General features: G+C 33.8%; 1 protein-coding gene across 5 annotated transcripts in view; it reads left to right on the top strand.

The window, feature by feature from the left end:
- EML5 (EMAP like 5) overlaps positions 1–25,884 on the top strand; it is a 132,779-nt gene that overhangs the window by 70,592 nt on the left and 36,303 nt on the right. For 2 of the 5 annotated variants that reach the window (XM_069489129.1, XM_069489138.1), the window contains exons 21-28: positions 4,618–4,759; positions 14,106–14,258; positions 14,959–15,090; positions 16,355–16,443; positions 17,304–17,480; positions 19,840–20,041; positions 20,721–20,847; positions 25,394–25,472. In XM_069489129.1, the coding sequence (XP_069345230.1) occupies positions 4,618–4,759; positions 14,106–14,258; positions 14,959–15,090; positions 16,355–16,443; positions 17,304–17,480; positions 19,840–20,041; positions 20,721–20,847; positions 25,394–25,472 (1,101 nt within the window). Of the gene's footprint in view, positions 1–4,617; positions 4,760–8,316; positions 8,425–14,105; positions 14,259–14,958; positions 15,091–16,354; positions 16,444–17,303; positions 17,481–19,839; positions 20,042–20,720; positions 20,848–21,700; positions 21,716–23,612; positions 23,622–25,393; positions 25,473–25,884 lie in introns of those variants that run through there. The other 3 variants (XM_069489111.1, XM_069489121.1, XM_069489148.1) reach the window with 3 other exon arrangements.

Raw genomic sequence — 25,884 nt, 5'->3', positions numbered from 1 at the left:
TTAGGGAAATATGTGTTAATGTTAGTATATACAGAAAAAATTTAATTTAGTTATAGCTAAATGTCTTGATATCAGTAAATAAATATGCATATTCTCATATGGAATAATTGCCAATATTTTAAGTAATTTATTGTCACAAAATAGAATAAAGGAAAAAAACCACACTTGTAATTTAACCTCATCCATTTATTCCATTTGTAATTTTATTTCTTTGAAGTATATTTTTTGAGCTTAAGGCAGTTATTTTTCTCTGACATTCTTCAGTTCAGTCATTCCTTCTTAAGTTTCTAACTTAGAAAAATAAAAAAATGAATGTATGTTAAAATTTTATTATTGAATAAATTGATCAGTAAAAAGATGTTAGTAATAAACCAAAAACTCAGATATGTAAAAATTTGTGTGGCTGAAATATAAAATTAAACCGCAGGAATAACTGCTGGTCATATGATCCTTAACATTTCCATCAGAAATGGTGGATTAGATTTTTAGATGTACATTTCTTCTGTGTATTATGTTTTTCTGAAAAGCGGGAAGGGAAATAAATCAATATCATAAAACAGTAAAGGAAGTTTTACTATTTTAACATCATCATTCTATACTGATGAGAAATTGTCCTCGTGCAGCTATGTATAGTAACAGCAAACTTTGGCTTGACAGAAAAAGAATTACTTTCTTTCTTAATACAGACATTTTTCTCCTTCAGCCCCCACTTCATTCCTGTTAGGACACCAGCAAGTGCACTGGTGATGAAAACAGTGCACATGCTTTAATGTTAACATGTATTTTGACATAGGAGAATTTGTAAGCAGATGACAAAATGTTTATATTCGATTAACTGGTGTCTTACTGTTTAAATTCAGTTTCATACTATGCCTTTGAAAGAAAAGGATGATGGAGTCATGGTGTTAAACATGTTTATGATCTCTTGGAAAATATTAACATAAGTACATTTTTACAGATGAAATGATTAAAACATGCAGTTTTATAATTGTGAAAAAATTGGAAGTTATAAATCTGTTAAGAGAAAAACTTTAGACAAAATAAATTTAACTGAGTTTATTTGAGCATTAAAGGATTCATGAATCAGGCAGCACTCAGCACTTGGAACTGGTCTGCTGCAACAGCATGTGCAGCAAGCTTTTATAGGCTGAACATGGAAGCAAGACAAAGAAAATGTATTTAGTTGGTTAGAGTAGAAAGACCTTAGAGAGGTTAGTTGGCAGTTTATGATTAGTAAAGTCTCTAGTTTCATTTTACTACTTACATCGGGCTTTGGTTTGCTTACATAGGAACCAAAAGTGCTGGGGCTCTTTCAGCCTAATAGCCTCCCAATTAAAAATTGTTAACATATCATTTTTGCTAGTTATTATAAAGTTTAAGACTTCTAATGTCTTATTATCTCCTTGACATCAGGAACAAGACAAGGATAGCAGATCTCACCATTATTGTCAAACATTATGTGTGAGTCTTTAGCCAATCCAGTAAAACAAAACAATAAAAGGTGTATATATTGGAAATAAATGGACAACGGTGTTGGTATTTTCAGATATTATAATCCTATACCTTGAATATCAAGAGAACAAACTGAAAAATTATTAGAACTAGTTAAGGAGTCCTGTAAAGTGACTAGATACAAAATCAACATATAAAAATCAATAGTATTTCTATGTGCTAGCAAAAACCAGTTAGAAAATATGACATTGAAAATGCTTCTCACCAAAAAACTATATAATAACCAGGAATAAATATAGCTAAAAATATGTAAGACCTTTGTTAAGAAAACTGTAAGATTTTACTAAAGACATAAAAGAACTAAGTAACTTCTAAATTGAATAAGATCACAATCCAAATCTTAATGAAATATTTTACAAATTCTGGGAATCTTTTTAAAAAATCATCTATTTGAGAAAATATTCAAGAATAAACAAGGAATTTGATTCTATGCTAGAAATAAAGTATAAAACTGTAATAATTAAAAGTATCGGACTATGTATACCTGATATGTGTTTTCATATATTTACTCAAAAATATGTACAACAATGTTTGTAGCAGCAATATTCTATGGATCAGTTTGGGGAGTAGTGCATCCTAACAACAGTGAATCTTTCAATCCATGAACATGGGATAGTTCTCCATTTATTTAGATCTTCTTTAACTTTTTTCAACAGTGTACAAGTCTTACACTTAGTTTGTCAAATTTATTTTTAGCTATTCTTTTTGATGCTATTGTGAATAGAATTTTCTTAATTTTGCTTCTATATTGTTTATTGCTAATGTATAGAAATATAACTGATTTTGTACATTGACTTTATATCCTGTAAACTTGCTGACATCATTTATTAGTTCTAATAGTTTTATGGTGGATTCTTTGGGATTTTCTATATATAAGATCATGTTGTCTGTAAATAGAGATAGTTTTACTTCTTCCTGTACCATCTGGATGCATGTTATTTCTTTTTCCTGTCCGATTATGTTGGCTAGAACGTTCAATACAATATTGAATATAGGTGGTGAGAACAGACATCCTTGTCTTGTTCCTAATCTTAGAGGGAAAGCATCTAGTCTTCCACCATTACGTGTAATATTAACTGTGGGTTTTTCATAGACCCCCTTTATTAGATTGAGGAATTACCCTTTTATTCCAAGTTTTTTGAGTGTTTTCATCATAGGTGGGGAGGGATTTGTTAGATGCTTTTTCTGTGTATATTGAGATGATCATGCAGTTTTTGTTTTTTATGCTACTGGTACAATGTACTGCATTAATTGATTTTTGAATGTTATGTCAACCTTGCATTCCTGGGATAAATCCCAGTTGGTTATGGTATATAATTCTTTCTATATGTATTGGATTTGATTTGCTAGTATTTTGTTGAGGATTTTAGCATCCATATTTACCAGGGATATTGGTCTGTAGTTTTCTTGTGATGTCTTTGTCTGGTTTGGGTATCAGGGTAATATTGGCTTCAGAGGTGTTCCCTCCTGTTTGTCTCTTTCCCTGCCTACACCCAGCTGTTAAATTCCTTTAATTGCTGGCCAATTGCTTTATTGTTTTCAACCTTTCCAGGGATATAAATTGCTCCACAGACTAAACCAATCAAATTCAGGCTCCTTTGAAAGGAAAGTTCCCCCAGTTAGAGTTTGAGGTTTGTTCTGATTCCAAGCAGGCTCCTTCCAGCTATCTCGGAGATTTCCCTGGTTCTCTTGGAAAAACTAGCTGGTCAGCAGTTAAGCCTGTATGTCCAATGAGTCTACCAGTCTCCTCCCACTTTCCTTTTATAACAGCCTCCACTATTTCTGAGAATACCCTTAGGCATGAGCATTTCCACACTCTGCTGTAAATAAAGTCAGTTCCTTTGAGAAGAGACTTTAGGAGCTATCTGTTTTTCTGGCTTTCCTCTTACTCTAGGCAAAATCTTTGAGCCAGGGCTCTGGAGTTGAGAGTGAGGCCAATGGAATGCTTCTCCCTGAGTGTTCCAGGCGTGGTAAGGAAAGGGGGAACAGCAGGCTCAGGTGTTCCTGAGTTGCCACCAGGTCTCTATTATTCTCAGTGGCATTGCACCCAAGGTAGAGCCTCCATCTGGAGGAGAAGCTGGGCAGAAGAAGGGATCTCCCTCCTGTCAGCTGAGCTCACCAAGAATTTAGCCTCAGCAACACACAGCTGGGGGCAGGATGAGAAATGCTGACATCCTGCCCCTCCTGGGAAGATAGGCCTCCTACTGGGAGCTAGAGGGGAGAGAGAGAGAGAGACTGGTATTCTTAGTTGCATCAGTCTGGCCTGGAGGTTCCATCTAGATGAGGAGGGAAAAAGGGAATAGATCTCAGTTTATTTTATTTATTATTATTTTTTTTGAGACAGGGTCTAGCTCTGTCACCTGGGCTAGAGTGCAGTGGTGCCATCATAGCTCACTACAACCTCAAACTACTGGGCTCAAAGGATCCTCTGCCTCATCCTCCTGTGTAGTTGGAACTGCTGGCTAACTTTTAATTTTTTGGAGAGATGGGGTCTTGCTACATGGTCAGACTGGTCTTGAACTCCTGGCCTTATGCAATCCTCCCACCTCCCAAAGTGCTAGGATTACCACCATGAGCCACCACACCCGGTCTGGATCTTAGTTTAAATACCACAAACTCTTGCTCTTCTTACCAGATTTAGCAGATTTTCTTGAATGAATGTTACTTCATTTGTTGTATCTCCTTGGAACTATTTCCAGAGACTTTAAATGGTTTTGTTTTGTTTTAAATTTTTACTAGTTTCACTGGTTAGCAGGTCTGTGGAGCTTCTCACTTTATCATACTGGAAGTCTCTACTGTGTAGCAATTATTAACATTCTAGGACAGCTAATTCCTCTCCTCTCCACCCAGAGGATGTTTTAGGATTATAAGTTGATTTTAATGCTAACTTGATTATGTTGTAATTGTGAAGATAAAGTTGTTACAAAGATACTTTATGGTGTATTCCAAAGATAAACAAAAGTTTTATTATACTTATTCATTATGTATTATTGAATGTTGTCTTTAGTTTTATTCTAAATAAAGTATACTGTATATATGTGTGTGTGTGTGTGTGTGTGTGTGTATCTTTAGGTTAAATTGATCTTGGTTATCTTTTCTTTATAGGGACACATGGAAGGAGAGGTGTGGGGTTTGGCTACACATCCTTATCTGCCCATCTGTGCTACTGTAAGTGATGATAAAACCTTAAGAATATGGGATCTGTCTCCTAGTCATTGTATGTTGGCTGTCCGGAAGCTGAAAAAGGGTAAGAGGCTCTCAGACTTGAACATAGATTAAATTGTCACAATTCTCTAATCTTTACAAATATAAGAGAGCAATAATAGGCATGTAAAAATGGACTTTAAATATTTTGAAATATTTATTCAGTCTCTACTTGCTTATGGTGCTACATAAGGAAATTAATTATACCCAGTCTTTGCCTTTGCCTATGATCATGCCTAAACTGAGCAAATTTCCAGTGACATGTTGGAAGAAAGAGCATAGGAAGTAAACAAAGCTATATTTTTCACCCCTTTGTGATTATGGATTATGTAGAATCCAGAACTGGAAACTAGTGGGGAGTTAGCTACATTCCCAGCAAAAAATCAGGTCCCACAGGCAGGGGTCATCACAAAGGATAAGGAAATAATCGAAAATAGAAAATAATAGAATAGAGAAATAAAAGAATACACAGAGACGAAAGTACAGTTTTATAAAGAATAGACTTTATAGATGGAGGCTCGGGAGACCCCACAGCATTCCCGTGAGCTGTCAGGCCAGGAGTGAAGTTTCACATCAATATTTGTGGGTACAGTGATCAGTTGCCAGGGGTAACAGATTTACATAATAACAGGTAGTTCGTTTTAGGTTAGAAGTCTCCCCAAAAGCTTCTAGAGATCCCTTAATTAACTCTATGTGAGCAAACGGTTACAAAATCTTTGAAAGACAAACTTCTAAGATAAAGCTATCATTTAACAGAATGGTTAAACAGAGATATAGTGGCTCCATATTTCTTTATCTAGTTATTGTAGATGGAGACGGGTAGTCAGGAGTCAAGCAGGAACTGTCCCTTGAGCTAATTGCTTTTAGCTGCAGGTGTCTATCTGTAGGTGGGCACTCTTTGATCAGCTCTCATCCCGTGGCTCCATGCAAACCTGCTTTGTCGTACAAAGCAGGTGAAAACCACAGGTTTGATACTGCAGCGTCACCTTAGAAAGCATCTGCCATTGACCTTTGAGATACTCTCAGGCGAGGCAGCTTTTGATATGTGAACTAACACGTTCACATATTCCTTCAGGGCAAAGCCCTGCAAAACTCCTCACATCATTTCTATCTCCATCTAGCAATATCTCTATGGAGCAATATTTCTATGGGGCAACATCTATATAACAATATTAATCTATGGAGCAACAGAAACTAAGAAGGCCTTAACTTAAAAAGGAGTAACAGAGTGGAGGGAAGAATATTTTAGGATGAAACAGAACTGGACACATTTGTAGGAGACAGATGAGGCTGTCAGTGTAGGCTGTCAGTGACAAAGGGTTCAATTGTTGGAGCAATGCTGTTACTATTAACCTAGGGTAGATGAGCATATACAGGCAGCTTTGAATTTCTTAGTAAAGTGGCAGAGAATGTTATCTAATGGAGTGGAGGAGCTATACTATAGCTCTAGTTGAAAAAGTTGGGAATAGCTACAGTAAGAAATGTAACAGAGTCAATAGATGAAGGAAAGGATGGTGTAGCCACAGGAAAAGCCAAGTTGAAGTTAGGTAGCATGGATTTGCAGTTCAATCAGTTAATTTCTTTTCACTTTCTTCTGTTGACTTGAAGAGTTATAGTCTATTCACTTCTTTTAAGATTACTGTTAAATATTTAACATGAAAACTTTACTAAAAATTTGAAGTTTCTCACAATCTCTAGGACTCTTCAATTCCAGTCACTGTCCTCCCTTTTTTTAGTTATTGATGTCCAGCATTTTTATTCTCTGGTTTTTTGGGGTTTTTTTTTTTTACCCTCACAGCCTCATTCAATTGACATTATTATTAATATTATTTTATGCAGTCAGTATTTACTCAGGTTTCTCTGTACCTATACATTTCTTTGTTCACTTTTTCTTCTTGAATCTCAGAGTTTTTTGTTTTATCACTTTCCTCTTCCTAAAATGTAGCCTTAAAATTTCTTTAGTAAAGGTTTGTTGGAAATTCTCTCAGCTTCCTTTGTCTGAACTAGTGGAACACTGAGGGCAGGGTCGTGGGAATGGTCTATCCCAGCAGCAAGAGTATTTTATCACTACATTACAATTCTTAAAAAGACTAATTTTTATTCAGTTTTATTATTGTTTTAGAATTCTCTATAGGCAGCGTATTGCCACTTTGAGTAAAGTGTTACAACCACCCTGCCCTTGATATGCCACTAGTCTGAACAAATTTTGATTTTTTTACTCTTATTCTTGAATGCTAATATAACTGCTTCTGGAGTTCTTGGTTGAAAGATATTATTCCTCTAGTTTCTAGTTTCCACTGATCTCTTTCTTTCTTTTGCAGTTCTGCAGTGTAATAACATTGTGCATGTATATGGAATTTATTTTTATTTATTCTGTTTAGGATTTGTTATGCTTCCTGAATCTGTGGATTTATATCTTGCATCAGTATTGAAAAATTCTGTGCCAGTATTAGTGGCTCCTTTTAGGACTACATCTTTACATTAGGTTGTAGGGAAAATTCATTATTCTGTATTTTTGTTTTTAAATATTCTATAATCACCTTTATTTTTGTATTTGTCATCATTGACTCAAGAGGAAAACAGGTAGATTTTCTTAATTTGAAAGCGATATGTGTGGATTTTATACTGGTTGGGTTAATTATTACAAGATTACTGAAGTCATACTGGATTAAATATTATAAAACCGTTATCTCTGAAATATTCAGTTAGCACATACAGTTTTCCTCAACAAATGAATATACATGTATCATGATCATGAGGCTTAATGTTTTATAAAAACAAGTCATTATAGTTAAAGTAGACTGTTATAGGAAAATTTCTGACAGACAACTCAATTTTATGGCAACCGTTAAAGAATAAGCAGAAATATAAATATATAACATGGGTTAATGTTAATATTCTTAATGTCTGTGAAGTAAATATTAAATTTTTGCCAGCCTTTGTGCTTTTCTATATAATGACATAGTGGAAAGTTTCCCTTAAGAACTTAAATATCATGGTTTTAGCTTTTAATTATAATCAATTCTGAATTTTTAATGGACTTTCTGTTTTTTAATTCTGCACAATTATTCCATGTCTTGGCTCATTTCATATTTTCTGTATGTCTCTCTGTATAGCATCTGTGTAATTTCTTAAGATCTTTATTCTAGTTCTTAATTCTTTTTGTAGCAGTTCTTTCACATCTGCTTCTTAACCTACCCATTAGCTATTTAGTTTTGATAATTCTCATTTTTAGAAGTTCTATTTGTTTTCTTTTCAAGTTTTCCTGAGTTTTTTTTATAACATCCTTGTTTATGTTTTAGATTTCCTTTTTTATATCTTTAATCTCAACTACACTTATCAAATAAAGAATATAAAATCTAATTATCTGACATCCCCCAAGGATCTGATTATGTTGTGTTTTCCTTTCTGCTGTTTTGGGTGGGTTTTTTGTTTTGTTTTTTTTTTCCTGCTGACTCCTTCCTACTGGTCCATTTTCTTGTGTCCTTTAAATTTTGGATTGTAAGTTCATATTTGGTTGGCTTTCTTTACCTGTGGAAATCCTATGATGTCTGAATTGAAGGTGTGCTTCCAGAGAGATTTTATGTTTTCTTCTGCCAGGTGTCTGGGGTGCTACTATCCAGAACCACTAAAAATTAATTTTTTTTAACTGGGATTACATAGATCATGTAATTAGTATAAATTCAAATCCAAGATTTGTGTAAGCCACCCTAAATTTGTAAATTCTCAAGTACAATTTTTCCCTCTCCATCTAGAACCCAGGCTAGGATAGACAAGTTTGTTTCCTGATTTCTTTATTGCTGGGCAAATTTTTTTTTAAAAAAAGTTTGTTTCTCTATTTTTCTCCTGAGATATGGTTGTGATACTGGGTCAAAATGACAATATGGTATTTGGAAATATTTTTTGCAAAAAAATTCATGTAATTATCTATTTTATTTTTATTTTTTTTATTTCAGCTTATTACAAGGGTACATATATTGCCTTTGCCCCACCCAAGTCAGAGCATCAGACATGTCCATCCCCTAGATGGTACCCACCTCACCTATTAGGTGTGAATATACCCATCCTCTACTCTCCCACTCCCATCTGCCGGGATACCTGATGAATGTTATTACTATATGTGCACTTAAGTATTTCTTAAGGTATTCATGAATCAAAAATATTAAAGTAAAAATCAGTGAAACTAAATATTTAGTATATTTAAATACAAAATTTATAAATATAAATCAAGTAAATAGATAAAATTATAAATATATGTGTATCTGTGCATTTTAATTATTAGTAATTTGTTAAAAGTAAATACTTTATTAAAAAAGTTTCAACATGAAACACTGAAAATAAAATAATTGATCTTTCTTTTAAAGCAGTCTTCAAAAGCAAAGTTCATTAGTGATATTGAGTTGTAAAAATAATTAATTTTGTGCAGATTCTCCCAGATGCATAAAAGGCCCTTACTGACTTCACGATACACTGGTCTGAGTAATGGTGAAAAGATAAATATAATCCAATTATAGATTTCCTTTGACCCTTTTATCATCAGATAAAACTATCTCTTGTTTGATAACTTCAGGGCATCTTTTCAAATAACTTTTATTTTGGTAGAGACTTTTATGAGATAGCAAGCTATGATGTTTGCTTTAAAGAAAGCATTTCCCCAGCCTGAGCAAGAGCGAGACCCCGTCTCTACGAAAAATAGAAAGAAATTAGCTGGACAACTAAAAATATATAGAAGAAATTAGCCGGGCATGCCTGTAGTCCCAGCTACTCAGGAGGCTGAGGCAGAAGGATTGCTTAAGCCCAAGAGTTTGAGGTTGCTGTGAGCTAGGCTGACGCCGCACTCTAGCCCGGGCAACAGAGTGAGACTCTGTCTCAAAAAAAAAAATACTTTATATAAGCCATGCTCAATTAAAAAAATCTAATGCAGTGTGTATGTATATAACTGTGGATGGTAATGATTCAGAGATCTGATTATTTTTTAATTTGGGAACAATGGTTTTACATCATCACTACTGGTATTTTGGAACTTCAAATTAACATGGAATTTAAAAGCCAGTGTTGTAATGAGTACGATTAACATACATCCCTTCAAGAATTCTAGTTTTGTCCAGGAGGTCCAGGTGCATGACTCATTTCCTATGCCTTCAGGGAAGATAAGGCTTTTTTACTCTGATTTTCTGCTTCCCTTTTATTTCTGATAACTGGAGAATTTTCTTATTTTTTATTGAACTCAGCTATGCATTTAAAAGATATTTATTATGTTATTCTTTGCATAAACTCAACTTTCCACCTGCTCTATGCCTGCACCCAACCAGCAGAATAAGGGTTGAGTAAAACAGGCAACCATGGTGATTGATGTAATTACTGTTTTGTTTCTCTGCTCTCCTTTGTAGCAGAACTTCTCAAAATAGTTGAGGCTCACTTGTCTTTGTGTTCATCTGACAGTTGCTCCACAACACACTCCAATTAGGCTTTTATTTCTATTTGTCCATTGAACAGTGTTGCCAATCTCTTGATCAGTTCTTGGTTCTCGCCTTGCTCACCTCATGGCAGTTTTTGACACAATTGACCATGCCTTCTTTTCTGAAATGCTTTCTTCACTTGTCTCTACAACCCATACATGCCTTTTTTTTTTTCTCTCTACTTCACTGGCTCCTTTCTTCTGTTTCCCTTGCTGGCTCTGCCTTTTCTTCCTGCTGTGTACATTTAGGAATGCCCCAGGGCTTCTCTCTGGCCTCCTTTTTTCATATTACACTAACACTTTTGGAGATTAGATTAGTCACTGTCCAGTCAGAAGACAGAGACTACACTAGTCATTTGAACAAGGTAAATTTAATAAAAAGAATTGTTAGCTAGTAAAAGGTGGTCACCTACTGAAAAGGCTTTAGATGTAGCCACCATAGAAAGCAAGTACTAGCCCTAGTGCTGAGGGAAAGTGAACAAAGAATTTAAAGAGATTCAGACCTGTTTGGAAAGGGTGTGACTGCCACCAGAACACTCTGTGAGTCTATGGCAAAGAAGCTTGCCAGAGGTTCTGAGGTTCTACCTCAGTAGAACAGTGAGAGTGGTCACTGGATGAAGGGAAAGTTTGCCAGTGGGCTCAGGCCAGAGCTGAATGGTCAGGACCACTGCTTAGTAAAGCACTTAACCTAGAGAAAAGGTCACTGGACTAAGAAGACTGCCGCTGTCTTGGCAGAGAATCTTGCTGGAGGCTGCAAACTGCAGCTGAATCATTAGGACCATTTCTGTGACTGTGGAGAAACGTGCTGGAGGATGCTGTTGGGGCTGCCACTGTGGAGCATGCTGCCAGGTCCCCTGCATGAGAGTGTGTGGCTTTGTGTGTAAAACAGCACACTTGAAGAGTCACCTTCTGTTTTGGCTGTGTAGTGTCTCTCCAGCACCCTCTATTGGCAAAGCTTATTATCGGTCAGCTGGCAAAAGAGAAAAGTCTTCTGTGAGGCCCAAAGAATGGTAGATTTAGAACTGAGAGGCGACGAATATCAATACTAACCTGCACGATCTACCCCTTGCTGATCAGCTTCCACATGCACCTTTCTACATACATTTTAACTTCAGTACAACCATATAACTAACCTTATGTCGCTACCCAAAAAGATACAGCTAGCCTTGGTACAAATGAAGAAGTTCTCCCCCTTTCTCTAAAGAGAGAAGACACACAGTCCCAACAATCATTATGTCCATTGCTGACCGTATTAATTACTCTCAAATTTAGTCACAGTCTTCAATGGAACAGAATAGACAACTCATAAATAAATCCACACATCTGTAGTGAACTTATACAATGGTGCCAAGAATATATACTGGAAAAAGAACAGTCTTTTCAATAAATGGTGCTGGGAAAACTGGATAGCCATATGCAGAAGAATTAAACTAGACACTTATCCCTAGCTATATACAAAAATCAAATCAAAGTGGATTAAAAACTTAAATCTATTATAAGACCTGAAACTATGAAACTACTAAAAGCAAACATTGGGGAAATGCTTCAGGACATTGGTCTAGGCAAGGACTTCTTGAGTAATACCCCCAAAGCACAGGCAACCAAAGCAAAATTTGACAAACGGGATCATATCAAGCTAAAAAGCTTCTGCACAGCCAAGGAAACAGATTGTCAGAGATTCTTTTAGACTTGTCACAGAAGTATTCTCTACTCAGACTATAACTCATGCTGAGAGTTAAAGGACCTGCACTTGTTACTTCTTCCTGTAAATGCTCCATGCTCTCAGTGGAATCTATTGTAAAACACAGTCCTGTAGTCATTATGGTAATGGTCAAGCTCCCTTGTGAGCTCCCAAGGCACTTACCTCAGTAGACACTTCATCACAATCAACAACAGGAGATAATGTGATTAGTTGTGATACTAGTGTATACCTTGGATTACTAGCATCCCATTTCCCATTGGCAAGGGCTTAGCACTCTGCTTAAGCTCAAAGGCATGACTAAATCAATTCCAAAAATCCCAGCTTTGATGGTTTGTCTCCTGAGACCCCTATAGTACCAATTCTATATTAGTAGTCATTTGAAGAAGCAAAATTTAATATGAAGTGTTAAATAATAAAAGGTGGTTAACTACTGAAAGACGTAAAAGAGGATTCTAAGGGGTATAGCAGTAGCAACAGCAGAAAGCAACTACTACCCATAGGGCTAATGGACAGTGAACAAGGAATTAACTTAAAGGATGGACCTTCCTCCTCTACCACAGGCTGAGACTCAGATCTCTTTGGAAAGGGTGTGGGTGCCACAGGAAAATAAAGCCTGCCAATAGTAAAGAAATTTGGCAGAGTATATGGGCCATAGCTGATCTAGTGGCAGAGAACCCCCTCCTTCACCCATCCCATCAATCTACTGGCCTCCAGTACACCAGAGGAATGAAGAAAAATTTCTGCTTTAGCCTTGCAATGTCCCTGCAGTACATCTGTTGGCCCAAATCAAGTCAACTAGCAAAGGAAAAATGTCTACACTGTCCAGCTCCAGTATCACATAGCAGGAAAAAGAATGTTGGATTTGGAGCTGAAAGGCAATAAATTAATAACAAATTCTTATTCAATTTCATGGCTATAACATCATCTGTATGCTACTGCCCTCCCATATTTATATCTCTGCTCTATTTTTCTGCTTTGAGCTCCAGAGAAGTATTAATGTATCAATTGGCTCCTTTGTGTCTTCACTTGAGTTTCTCATAGGCATTCTTAACTTAATGGATGTAGAACTAAACACTTGTACCTCCTCTAGTTTTTCCCATCTCAGTAAATGGCATCGCCAGTCAAGTAAACACGTAGCTTTGACTTTTACCTTTTACTCCACATCCATCTGGTCTAAGTCCTGCCAGCTCTGTATTGAAAGTATATCCAAATCCTACCACTTCTAATCACCTCCACTGCTGCCACCCTGTTCCAAGCCATCATCATTTCTTGACCCTCAAATCCCAGAAATCACATCTTAGATTTCTTCATTACCAACGTATGCTTGATAATCATATGACTGCTTGTTCTCTATTTATTTGTGCTTAGGCTGTATATACTCTATCCTTCCCCCATCAAATCTCATGCAACATACCAAAAGCCTTAGGGCTTTTGAATATGCCTGCTGCATCTGTTGCTATCAGGGTATGCCTGTTTTTTTTGTGTGTGTGTGTTTACCAATACAGCCTGACCCTTTTAAAAAAATTAATATTAACATCATTAATAATAAGATTAATGATTTTAATATCATTTTTCATGTCTAATTTTGGGTGTATTGTCCTAGTTTAATCTAATAATTGCCTATTACCATTTTTTAAATATTTTATTTCTTTTTCTTTTTTTTTCAGAGACAGGGCCTCACTCTGTTGCCCAGGCTGGAGTGCAGTGGCATAACCATAGCTCACTGCAGCCTCAAACTCCTGGGCTCAAGTGATCTTTCTGCCTCAGCCTCCTGAGTAGCTGGGACTGCTGTGTGCCACCACACCTGGCTAATTTTTTAATGTTTTAAAGCATTCTTATAAAGATTGCCTTATTTCTTAAATTTCTGATTTGTTAGATAGAAGCTACAAAAGTAGCATCCCTTTTCCATTCCCCCAAAAAACTTCCACATGTCATTGGATTTTTATGTTAGTTAAAATCGCTCATTCTTTTTCATCAACTTAATTTCTTTTAAGGTAAATATCAGTACTTGTTTTTGTTACATTCAGAAGCAAGTTAGTTTTAATTCCTGCTTAAAAACCTATACTACCAATTTCTATAGAAATCATTATATCACTTGACTCCTTTTTTATGTTGATTTGAGGACATAATAAATATTGGTATCCTCTTTGAAATTAAAGGTTGTTTTAACACATACTTTTTTTAAAATTAAAGAAAAATTACCTAATATATGCTCTTTTTTTCTTTCAGGTGGGAGGTGTTGCTGTTTTTCTCCTGATGGTAAAGCTTTAGCTGTAGGTCTTAATGATGGAAGTTTCTTGATGGCAAATGCAGATACTCTAGAGGATCTTGTGTCTTTTCACCACAGAAAAGATATTATTTCAGATATTCGATTTTCACCTGGTAAGATTCTGTTGAAATTGTATTATTAACTGGGGCAAATGTTTCAATGTGTAATTTTTATTAACTTATTTTATCTCAGAATTTTACTTTTTGACTAGGAGAGGCAGTGTGGTTAAGAGGGAAAAGCTCTATATTAGATAAGTGCAAACATCTGGCTTAGTGCTAATTATGTCACTAAATTTTCTGTGTGGCTTGGGCTAAGGCACCTCTCTGAGCTTCAGTTTCCTCATTTGTAACATAAAAGGGGTTGGATGACTGTTTTCATTATATTCGTAATGCTTTTGAAATTGCATTAATTTTACTCCATCAGTTTCCACGTAGTCACTATCTACTGCAAAACCTACTGTAATGTAGGAATTACTAACGTTAAGGCAAAATTTACTTATGTTGGTTAAGTTTCATTTTTTTCCTAAATTTAGGGGAGTTTTTTGTTGTTAAATACAAATATCAAAATTACATTGCATATAATTTTTGACATTTGCTCTCCATTGAACTAATTTGTTACACTAAAAAAATTTTTAATTATAATATACTTGAAAAATGTTATCATTTGGCATTTGACACATCTGTCTTCTTATAATGTAACTTACGAAACACCTAAGATTTTTCCAAAAAAAATTAGGAAAATTAACCCTAGTTGCAAAATATAAAAAATATTTCCAAAGGTAGAAAATATCAAGCAAATATGTTTCTATTATAGGTTCTGGGAAATATCTAGCTGTAGCATCCCATGACAGCTTCATAGATATATACAATGTAATGAGTAGTAAACGAGTAGGAGTATGCAAAGGAGCTACCAGTTACATAACCCACATTGACTGGGATATTAGAGGTAAGACTTTAAATAACTTAATATTTTATGAAAATTTAATTTGATTCTGTATGGCTATTTTAAAGAAACAAAAATGATTCAGCAGATGAGTTCACAAGCATTGTGAAAAATATTTTTCTCAAAATTATTTTTTACTACTTTATTTTGCATCTGAAGATGAAAAGACTTTTCAATACTTCACCTAATGTCATTCAAATGTAGTGCAGTAAGTGATAAGTTTAATTTATAAAGTAATTTAAATATTATATAAAACATTTACTATACAACTATTATATACCTATAATAAAATTTTTTAAACATTTTTAATAGTTAATTTTTTTTTTGAGACAGAGTCTTACTTTGTTACCCAGGTAGGGTGCAGTGGCATCATCATAGCTCACTGCAGCTTCAAACTCCTGGGCTCAACGATCTTCCTTGCCTCAGCCTCCAGAGTAGCTGGGACTACAGGCACGTATGACCACACCCCGCTAATTTTTGTATTTTTTAGTAGAAAGAGGTTCTCGCTCTTATTCAGGCTGGTCTCGAATTCCTGAGCTCAAATAATCTGCCCGACTCTATCTCCCAGAGTTCTGAGATTACAGGCATGAGCCACTGTGCCGGGCTTAAAAAATTTTCAAATTTAAAAATTTTTAGTCATGATGATAACCTGGTTTTTGTCAGATAAATTTGTAATAAAAATTAACTTCAAATTTGGAAACTAGAAATATTAATGAAGATTTTAAAGTCATTTCCCTCATCATTTGATATAAAATACATACATTTCCTAAAAATAGTCATAATTATATAACACAAATAATTTATTGAGTATCTCTGTTTTGAGCAGAATGCATGGCATATGACTGTATTTAATAAGTTTGATAAATGCTAAATATTTTAAATTCCTCCTTTTTAAGGATTTTATTGTTTCATGTATTCAACTCTATAAACGTAGTATTGTAAATTAAAGTTTTTCCAAATATTGTTAAACAAGTACACTTGCTTTTTAAAAATATTCCAATATTTGTTTCTAGGGTGTTTTTTGTACATGCATAACAACAGAAATAGTTTGTATACATATACAAAAATTAAACCATCTACGAATTGATTTACTTGATTTTATGGAATTTAAGAGAATAAAATGCTCTTAATATATATTGATTGCACAGGAAAATGATTTTTATATTTAAGCATAAGTTTTCCCATAAAATTTAAATCTCATACTAGTGGTATATGTATTTATTTATATATTTTTATATATGTGTATATATATTTTAATTTTTTTAAGGAAAGCTTTTACAGGTCAACACTGGTGCTAAAGAACAGTTATTCTTTGAAGCTCCCAGAGGGAAAAAACAAACCATCCCCAGCATGGAGGTAGGAAGATAGTGATGCTTGTAGTGTTATTTATATGAATAAGAGTGGTTGGAAAACTGATGCCTACTTTCCATTATTTAGTTATGTGTGAAGCCTGTTCTCAAATTACAGATATTCTTGAGTGGATTTATTTTATTGGGACAGAATACATAGATGGGTAAAGGAAGAGACAAAGTATTAAGAAAAGGAACGAATCACTTGTATATCTAGCTATGCTCTAATTATTAATACTTTCCTCAAAGGACAAGAAGCATGCAATAGCAAATAGAAGACATGCCATCTAAGATTGAAGTACTGCATGTCTGCTACATCTTTGGAACCCATATGCCCAAGATATTTGTTGGCAGATTCCTGTTTTTAAAAATAAAAACCAAAATTATGTTTAGTTTTGTGCCTGACAATATTAGCTATTTTTTTGGTATGGCCTAGGAAGAGGGGCTCAACAAATTTAACATTAAAGTGGCTTAATAAAGGGAGAGATTGTAAATAAAAGTTCTTAATTTCTGGTAATGGTTAGTTGGAAAACATGCTTATACATTAGTAGAAATTTAGACGTGAACTGTAAGAATGTTTCTTAATTAGCTTAAAGGGAGAAAAAGTCTTATTTATCACAGTATGCTCAGCATCTGGAACACACAGAGGATATATAAGTACATCCCGAATAATACTATGTTAAAATTTTTCTGCAGGAGTATTAGACTCTGGGAAACTACAAGACAACTAAAAATTTAACTTTTTTTCATTAAAACTTTAATTTTACTTGTGAAACACATAATTACAAAGAAAAGTGTTTACATTTTGGTTGTTAATTTTTTAGGTTTAGACATTACAAATTTACTGCATTGTTTTTGTCTTTTTAGGTAGAAAAAATTGCTTGGGCATCGTGGACAAGTGTTCTTGGTTTATGCTGTGAGGGAATTTGGCCAGTAATTGGGGAAGTCACAGATGTAACTGCTTCTTGCCTCACCAGTGACAAAATGGTCCTAGCTACTGGGGATGATTTGGGATTTGTGAAGTTATTTAGATATCCTACTAAAGTATGTCTTTTTCTTTAACTTTCCTAATAATCATAAATTATGAAAAGGTTAAGGTAATGCCCTGTCATAGCATCTCATTGTTGTAATATGGATAGTATGTATTTAATATGTAATAGTGTAATATGAAAGGTTCAGAATTATGGTTCATATTTATAACTTATCTGAAAGTATTATTTATAATTTATAATCCCATGCCTTAAGTTATATATTATATTCTACAGTGTTTTTTAATATTGAGTAATGTAAATATCCGTTTTAAAAGAAACATTTCTTTTATCCCCAATATTAACTTAAATAATTTTACTATTCTTTTGATTAAATATACACCATTAATAGTAAGTTTTAACCCATTAAATACAAAATACAACACCTATAAAATTAAAATAACATTGATTTAATGTGTTGAATGATTTTTTGTTGTTGTTGAAACCAAACTGTACAGATTCTTTGGAGTTCTACATACCTATGCTACTGTGTGCTACGTGATTATTCAATTTTTTTACCACTTCCCTCTATTCAAACAACTATAGAACATTAGGCTTTTGCTTAGCATGAAAATAAAATTCATGCATCAAGTCCAGATACATGTATTTCTTAATTGTCACAAATTAAGTTATATATTATAATCCAGCACCAACACGAACATAAACATAAATTTGAAATAGGACACTGAGTCATATTATGGTATTCAGTTCATGGTGATCTTAAGTAATTGCTATTAATATTTTTAGATCAGCATTGATATGAAAACACAGGTTTAAAAATTCTCATTGAAAACTCAGACAGCCAAGAAAATACTCCACGGACTCCTGTTTTAGATATATATAAATGGTAGAACTTTAGTTGATAAGAATGTGTCCCACTAAAACATTTATTAGTCAGATATTTCCAGCATTCCGGATGGTATGGATCCCTTAGTTGTAGATTCTAGGATATTGGTCTACAGATTCCTTCTTCACCTTACTCTAGTAAGAACCACACAATCTTAGAAAAACTACTTTCTTGCAGCACTTTGATGACAGATCTCCAACCCTAACTTTTTTTTTTTTTTTTAAAGGCGGCATCTTGCACCGTTTCCCATGCTGTAATGCAGTGGTATGATCGTAGCTTACTAGAGCCTGAAACTCCTGGGCTCAAGTGATCCTCCTACTGCAGCCTCCCGAGTAGCTGGGACAACAGGTGTGGGCCACCTGTAGGCATGAGCACCGCCCCTGACCAGTAAGGCTGTGTTAGAAGTGGAGTGCAAACTTAACTTTTGTTAAGAGTCTTTATTCCCAGAGAATTCACTGATTTTGCCATCACTGTTTGTTTAGGACATCTATTATTTTGACACCCTTGAAAAGATGTCCATCTAAAACCTGCTAATGATGCTTTTATCTGAAATTTATTTATGTAACTTGGTAATGCTAGTGTTGTAGATTTAAAAGTTGCCAATATTTATAATGTGAATTTTTCTCGATATTTAAAAGCAAAATAGCCTCAGCAATATAGTGAGACCTTGTCTCTACAAAAAATACAAAAATTAGGTAGCATGCACCTGTAGTCTCAGCTACTCAAGAGGCTGAGGCAGGAGGATTGCTTGAGCTCAGGAGTTTGAGGTTGCAGTGAGCTATGATGATGCCACTGCACTCTAGCCTAGGCAACAGAGTGAGACCCTGTCCCAAAACAAAACAAACAAAAAAATAAAATACATTGCTATGTGTAGTGCTTATAAACAAAAGCACTGATGAATTAAGATGAAAGATATTTACATGGGTATGCGTATACCCACACACACACCAAAGCAACTGATAATTAATTTTTGTTAACATAGCTGTGCTGTGCATAGGCATTTGTGTCCCTTCTCAGTTACTGTGTTTATTTCCAACAGTAATATATCTGCGTAATCATTTTAAATTGACATACACTATTCCATAGATATACACTGTAATTAACTTAGCTATTACCTTATTGAACATTTAGGTATTTAAATTTTTTTAGTGCTATAAGTAAATACTGTGGTATGTATTTTTTGCACACATAGCATTTTCTTAGCAAAGATTCCTAAAAGGGGGATGGGTGAGTCAAACATAAAAACATTTTTATGCTTTTAATGAAGAATATCAAGTTGGTTTCCTAAAGAGTTTTGGTGTATGATGTATGAAACTACTGGTTTTATTCTATCCTCATCAGGTTTGCAAATTGGTATTTTTTGTTCTAGTGAGTTTTACTATTTTCTCATGGTTATTTTTACATGTTGCACATGGAACGATAAATTCCTAATCATAAGTTAAGAAAAATAAAAGGAATTCAAAATTATAACCGAGTTGTCAAATAAAATTTCTCAGAATGATTGTTTGAATTTTTTTTTCCTCTTTAGGGAAAATTTGGAAAGTTTAAGAGATATGTGGCCCATAGTACACATGTCACAAATGTTCGCTGGACTTATGATGACAGCATGTTGGTTACCCTAGGAGGTACAGATATGTCTTTAATGGTGTGGACAAATGAGATGGAGGGATATCGGGAAAAAAGGCCTTGTGATAGTGAAGAATCTGACATAGATTCTGAAGAAGATGGGGGTAAGTCACTTTATTATATCTTAATAAAAACAGAGGGAAAATTTTGCACAACTTATTTAAACTGCAGAAGTTAAAACAAGTAATAATAATGTTTGAATAATTGTGGCATTAGTGTTTTTGGTCTATTGAGCATCAAAATTGGTTTTGTGACTCAAGAACTTCAGGCTGACATGTATTGATGACTTGGATATTCTTCATTTACCTATGAAAGACCAGGATATTTTAAATAAGTACTGTTAAAATAAATTTTATATCAATCCTCATATTTTAAAATAATTTAGATTTTTTTTCCTAATACACCAGCTCATTATGGAAAATATTTTTTGCAATAAAAAATAAACACAGCATCCATAATTTGACCACTCAGAGGTAACCTCTGTTAATATTTGGGGTATATTCTCAGGTGTATGTGCATTTATATCCATAATGTTTTTTAACAGAAGTGGGATCATATTGGACTTATATTTTTAGCCTGCTATTATCACTTACTAATACTTTGAAAACAACATTACATATCAAATATTCTATCTCATTTTTATTGGCTACAGATTATTTCATAATTTGGTTATAACACAGTTTAATTTATTTCATATTGTTGAACATCCTTGTATCCAATTTATAAGATCATAATTGATCTCCTTGGTAATCACTTCAAGAACAACTTATATTTTGATGGTAGGCTATGACAGTGATGTTACAAGAGAGAATGAAATCAGTTACACCATCAGAGCCTTATCTACAAATATTCGCCCGATGTTTGGAATCAAGCCTCATTTGCAACAAAAAGAACCTTCAATTGATGAGAGGTAACAACGAAGTTTAAAACTAGATAAATAAAAAGATAACTAGTATTAAAAATTAAATTTATTATTTAAATGGATTTTTTGCATAAACTAAGTAACAGTAGTCTTCTTGCTTTATACAATTCCAAGCACCTTTTAGAAAATATGTTTGTCTTTAAATACATGTTGGTGGTGATACTATCTGTGAGTAGTTTAGGGAATAATACATACATATAAAGTTGATATGATTACAGTAATCTTTCTCTGCTGAAGACAATAAAAAAGTAATCTTATTTGCTAACTTTTATAAATATATGTGATGGAGTTGGGAGAGAGAATAGAAATTGAATCCAATAAAGAGATGCACATAATTTTTTTTTTTTTTACCAACTTATTTATGAGGAGATAATATGGTCTGTTTAAATAAATGCCTTGTATTTTAAATAAAATATATTGTCATCAAATATGAAACAAAACACTTTATAAATAATTAAAACAAATACTTACCAAATATCTTGTCCTCTTTAAAGGATTTGTTTCTGATGACAATTGATAACTACTCTATTTGGTTGATACTTTTGTGAGTTTTTTCTCCTAATTTTAATTTAAATATTTAATTTTGAATAATTTAAAATATTTCTTTAAAATGTTTTTGTAGCAAATGTTGTGTATTTAAAGTAGTTAATTTTTGTCAGTTAAATTTTCAGTCATTTTGAATAAAAATATTCAAAACAATGTGACATAAATTAGGCATTTTCATATTTCCTTAGAATTCTGTCAATGTGTTGCCTTTCTTCTGTTAACTAAACGCTATATTTTATTCATCACCAATTTTCATGTATGTTTCCCTATTTTTTCCCCCTTGCTCCTTTTCAAGGCAGGGAGTAGTAAGGTAAGTGTTTTACTAAAGAAAATAATTCATTCAAAAATTTACTGTTTGTCCTATTTTGATCGTTATAGTATTTTAAGATATTGATTTTTTCCCTATAAAACATTTAACTACATTTGTCAAGAAAGAATTAGAAAATGAAATAGGACATATCCTACAAAAGACTTGCATTTAGACTGCAGGCATGTACCACCATGCCCAGCTTATATGTGGTTATTATGAGAGTCTTCATTATGATAAATTGGTTTTGCAAATGACTTTACAAACTACTACACACTAGACAGTTTTAGTTTTTCCTTAAGTTTCAGAGTCTCATAAAAAGAAACTTAACCACACAAACCACACACATTTTTCAGCAAAAGATTTTTTGGTTTATAAACATTGTTAACTTCATTTAGTACATGTTTAATTTATTCATTCTTTTAAAAACATTAAAATAATTATGGTATTTGTTTAATAAAATTACATATGTAAGAAAGGACTCTTTGGGATGCTTTTATAGCTACCTTTAGCAAGATGAAAATGTCTTCAGAGATTTTCTGAAACAAGACAATGTGGGAAATGGCTAGTCTTTTTTACAAGTAAAAAAGATACCACTAGGAACATGCCTGGAGATGAGGATGAAAAAAGTAGATTTGAGACCAGATTGCATAGAAACTCAAATATTAAGCATCCCTTAATATTTGTCAGACAACAAAAATCCATTCTTCACTTTAAGTAAGGTGATGTGTGCAAAAATATGAGTCCAGCCAGGGTGCAGTGATGCACATCTTGTAGTCCCAGCTACTTGGTAGGGTGAGGTGGATCACTTGAGGCCAGGAGTTCGAGACCAGCCTGGACAATATAAATATAGCAAGACCTATTTCTTAAAATAAATAAATAAATAAATAGTCCAGGTATGAAACAACTTTTAAAAAGGTCCACATAATCTTACACTATTTTAACAGAAATAAAGCATCCAGATCTAACCTCATATCTAGAGCAGCTTATTCAGTACTCATCTTTGTGTTTTAAAGGGGAATTGACAGTTTACAGTGATCTAGAAGGAAGCACATGATGAAGGGAGGTTGGGCGGCACTTCATATAAAGAGTAATGAATTGTTCTGGGAATCACTTGCTCCAGAACAAGAAAACTAGTGTAGATATAATTGCTGTGTTGAATATGAATGGCTTTTTATGTAGAAGTGACAAGCCACTCCCTGTCACAAGCAGTGGTCATACGGAGTTTATATGACCACTTATCATCCGTGCTGTACAGGGATGTTCTAGACGTGTAAAGAAGGCTCCTGGTTTCAGTGGGAGGATGGATGAAATTACTTCTGTGATTCCTTCCAATTCTGCCTCAGTCAATATACTGCTAATGGAAATTTCTAAAAAATACAGCATCCTTCACTAGCAAAATCCCAAATCCAGCAGGTCCTAAGTGACTCATTCTGCCTGCTTGGATTGGCTGACTGGGGAGCCCTGTTAGGTCAGAATAGGGGGAGCTTAGGCTCCTTAGACATTTAACTTAAAAGCAGCTCCATCTCTACTAGCCTTTCAACTTGGTTAACATTTTACTGCTCATTCTTAAGAACAAAGATAAGCTTAAATATTTTACTTGAAATTCAGACTGTACTGCAGAAAAATAAGTATGGCAAGCTTTAAAGTTGACAACATAAAACATGCTGAATTCTCATTTTTCTTTTTTCACCTTCTTTCTTCTGATTTCCCTGCCATTAATGGAGTAATTTAAGCCTTATATGCAATAATAACCTCAAAATCACAGGCCTTTAATATATGCAATATAATTTATGTTTATTAAACTTATAAAAATACTTTATTACAGGAGGTATTTTACTAGTGTTTAAATTCAAATTTACGTTGTAATCTTTTCCCTTTTTTATCTGCTGCTGAAAAGAGGTTCCAGGTAATCTTCTCTTTGCTATGCTTACAAGGCCTAATTTTGTCATTGGTATATTTACCATTAATGAGCTATGTTACTTGGTATTCTTTACCTCTGTTCACAGTTTTCCACACTTTTCCCTTTGGAATTAGTATCCCTGAAATAGATAGCATCGTAATTACTGGCTTACACTATAAGTAACTGCTTTACTAAAACTATACCCATTCAACATGTATAATTTCGTAAGTTGTATAGTTTCATTTTAAGCAATAATATGTCTTATATAAAGAGCTTTATAAAAATTAAAATATGTTTAAATGTTACATAGGATTATATAGAATAAAAATTATCTGTTTATTGTTTGGGTTACAATTAAAGCTGTCAGACAGTAAGTAACATTGAATAAAGTTCATCAACAAAATTGAATTGGAAGAAAAGCCAACACTCTATCCATTCTTTCAAAGGTTCTAGCAGAAATATTTTTAAATGTTAAATATTAGGAATCAATTTCTACTTTTTACTTACAAACATTCAAAAAAGTATATGAAGAAGGTTGTAAACCAAAATTTCTATGATAACTTGAAAAGTTCCTTATATATTTTGATAAGGACATTTGTTTTTTATGACACCAGTCGTGCTTATATAGTCTACATGCTGCTTCATGTTATATATGAAAACCCACATTTATTTTATATTGCATGTTTAAGATACAAAACACTTCATTTACTTTTTATAGATATATAACTTGATAATCATTTTGAAAATGTAAGTGTATTTTAATCCCTTTAATATTATGAAACTTATTCATAAATGTTGGAATTTTTTTCCACAGGAAAGCTAATTTTTATCATTTCCTGATTCAGTTGTTACAAATTGAATATTGACTTATAATTTGGGGAGGAATTGATGCATGATTGATTTACATTCAATGTTTAGGTTATTAAATATTTGAATAACAGTTGAGATAAATAAACTAAATGGTTTTTTTTTAATTAATGAGTTTTAGAGAAGAGCTTCCACATTTAAATAGTTCAAAATGTGAACTCTCTACACCTGTTGGGACATGGGACATTATAAATAGATTCTGAACAGAGAAGAGAGGGCTATATTTGAGAGCTCCTATGTAAGTAAAGTTGATAAATGTTTAGTAAACAGTAAGAATAAAGGAAGAGGAAAAGTTGGAGGCAATAGTAATAGTAATTACTTTTACAGAGTGTTGTATGGTTTACAGTGCTTTGTGACTGTAAAATATCTCCCTTGAGTATTAATGAGTGATTAATGGCGATGCCACTTATCAATACTAGGGACTTTAGGAAGTAAAGAAGGTAAGAGTATGGAGGAACAGGTAATAAGTACAAATTTGAACTCAGATGTGATTTATGTTGCCAAGGGTAAAGATAGTTCATAGAAACATTATCAAAATTCAACCTCAAGGAGAATGTGTTGAGCACCTGCCATGTGCAAGATGAGTAATAATCCAGACTTTGTTAATGCACCCATCAAGAAATTTTTTGGTATGTTAATTTGTTTATAAACAGTCTACTTTTGTGTTATTATATTATTTACATTATAAAGCATGCCCCAAAGAAATGTAAAATGAATAAAAGTTTTAATATTTTCTTTCCACCTTCCTGCTTTTAGAAGCTATCAAGATGTAGAGGGCAGTCTAGTGAAACACAGAATGGGTTCATCTGGGGGAGGGTGTGACAGACACCTCTCTGGAGGGCAGATGTGGGAGGCTCAGTGAAGGCTCCAAGTGCTGTGTGCCTTTCCTCCTTCCCCTTTCTCTGTTTCAGGCCCCCAGTGAGCAGGGCCCCGCCGCAGCCAGAGAAACTCCAGACAAACAATGTTGGCAAGAAAAAGAGACCCATAGAGGTGAGGAAGCCCCATTCTCCAGTGCTACTAAAATGTATCCAGAGTTCCTTTTTATAAAACACCCAAGTGTTGTCATTAATTTTCATGAAATTAAGTGTATTGAATAATCTTTATTGTTTGATGATAAAAATTGATTACTCTTACCCAAGTTTGAGTTTTGGATTAATACACTGTTTTTCATAATTTTTTTTATTAGTTTCTCTTTTACTTTTCCATGAATAATATGCTGAATTGACTTATCTCAAAGGACTTCTCTCATCCACAGACTAACCAGGCCCAACCCTGCTTAGCTTCCAAGATCAGACAAGATCGGGTGCATTTAGGGTGGTATGGCCATAGGCAGATTTCTAAACATAAATACATATGAATGACCTATTACTTACAGAAGCACTGACACCTTGGCATTGTCTTA

The sequence above is a fragment of the Eulemur rufifrons genome, chromosome 2 (genome assembly GCF_041146395.1).
Source record: "Eulemur rufifrons isolate Redbay chromosome 2, OSU_ERuf_1, whole genome shotgun sequence".
Classification (NCBI taxonomy): domain Eukaryota; kingdom Metazoa; phylum Chordata; class Mammalia; order Primates; family Lemuridae; genus Eulemur; species Eulemur rufifrons.
The sequence above is the reverse complement of the archived record's forward strand: the minus strand, read 5'-3'. Positions and strand labels throughout refer to the sequence as shown.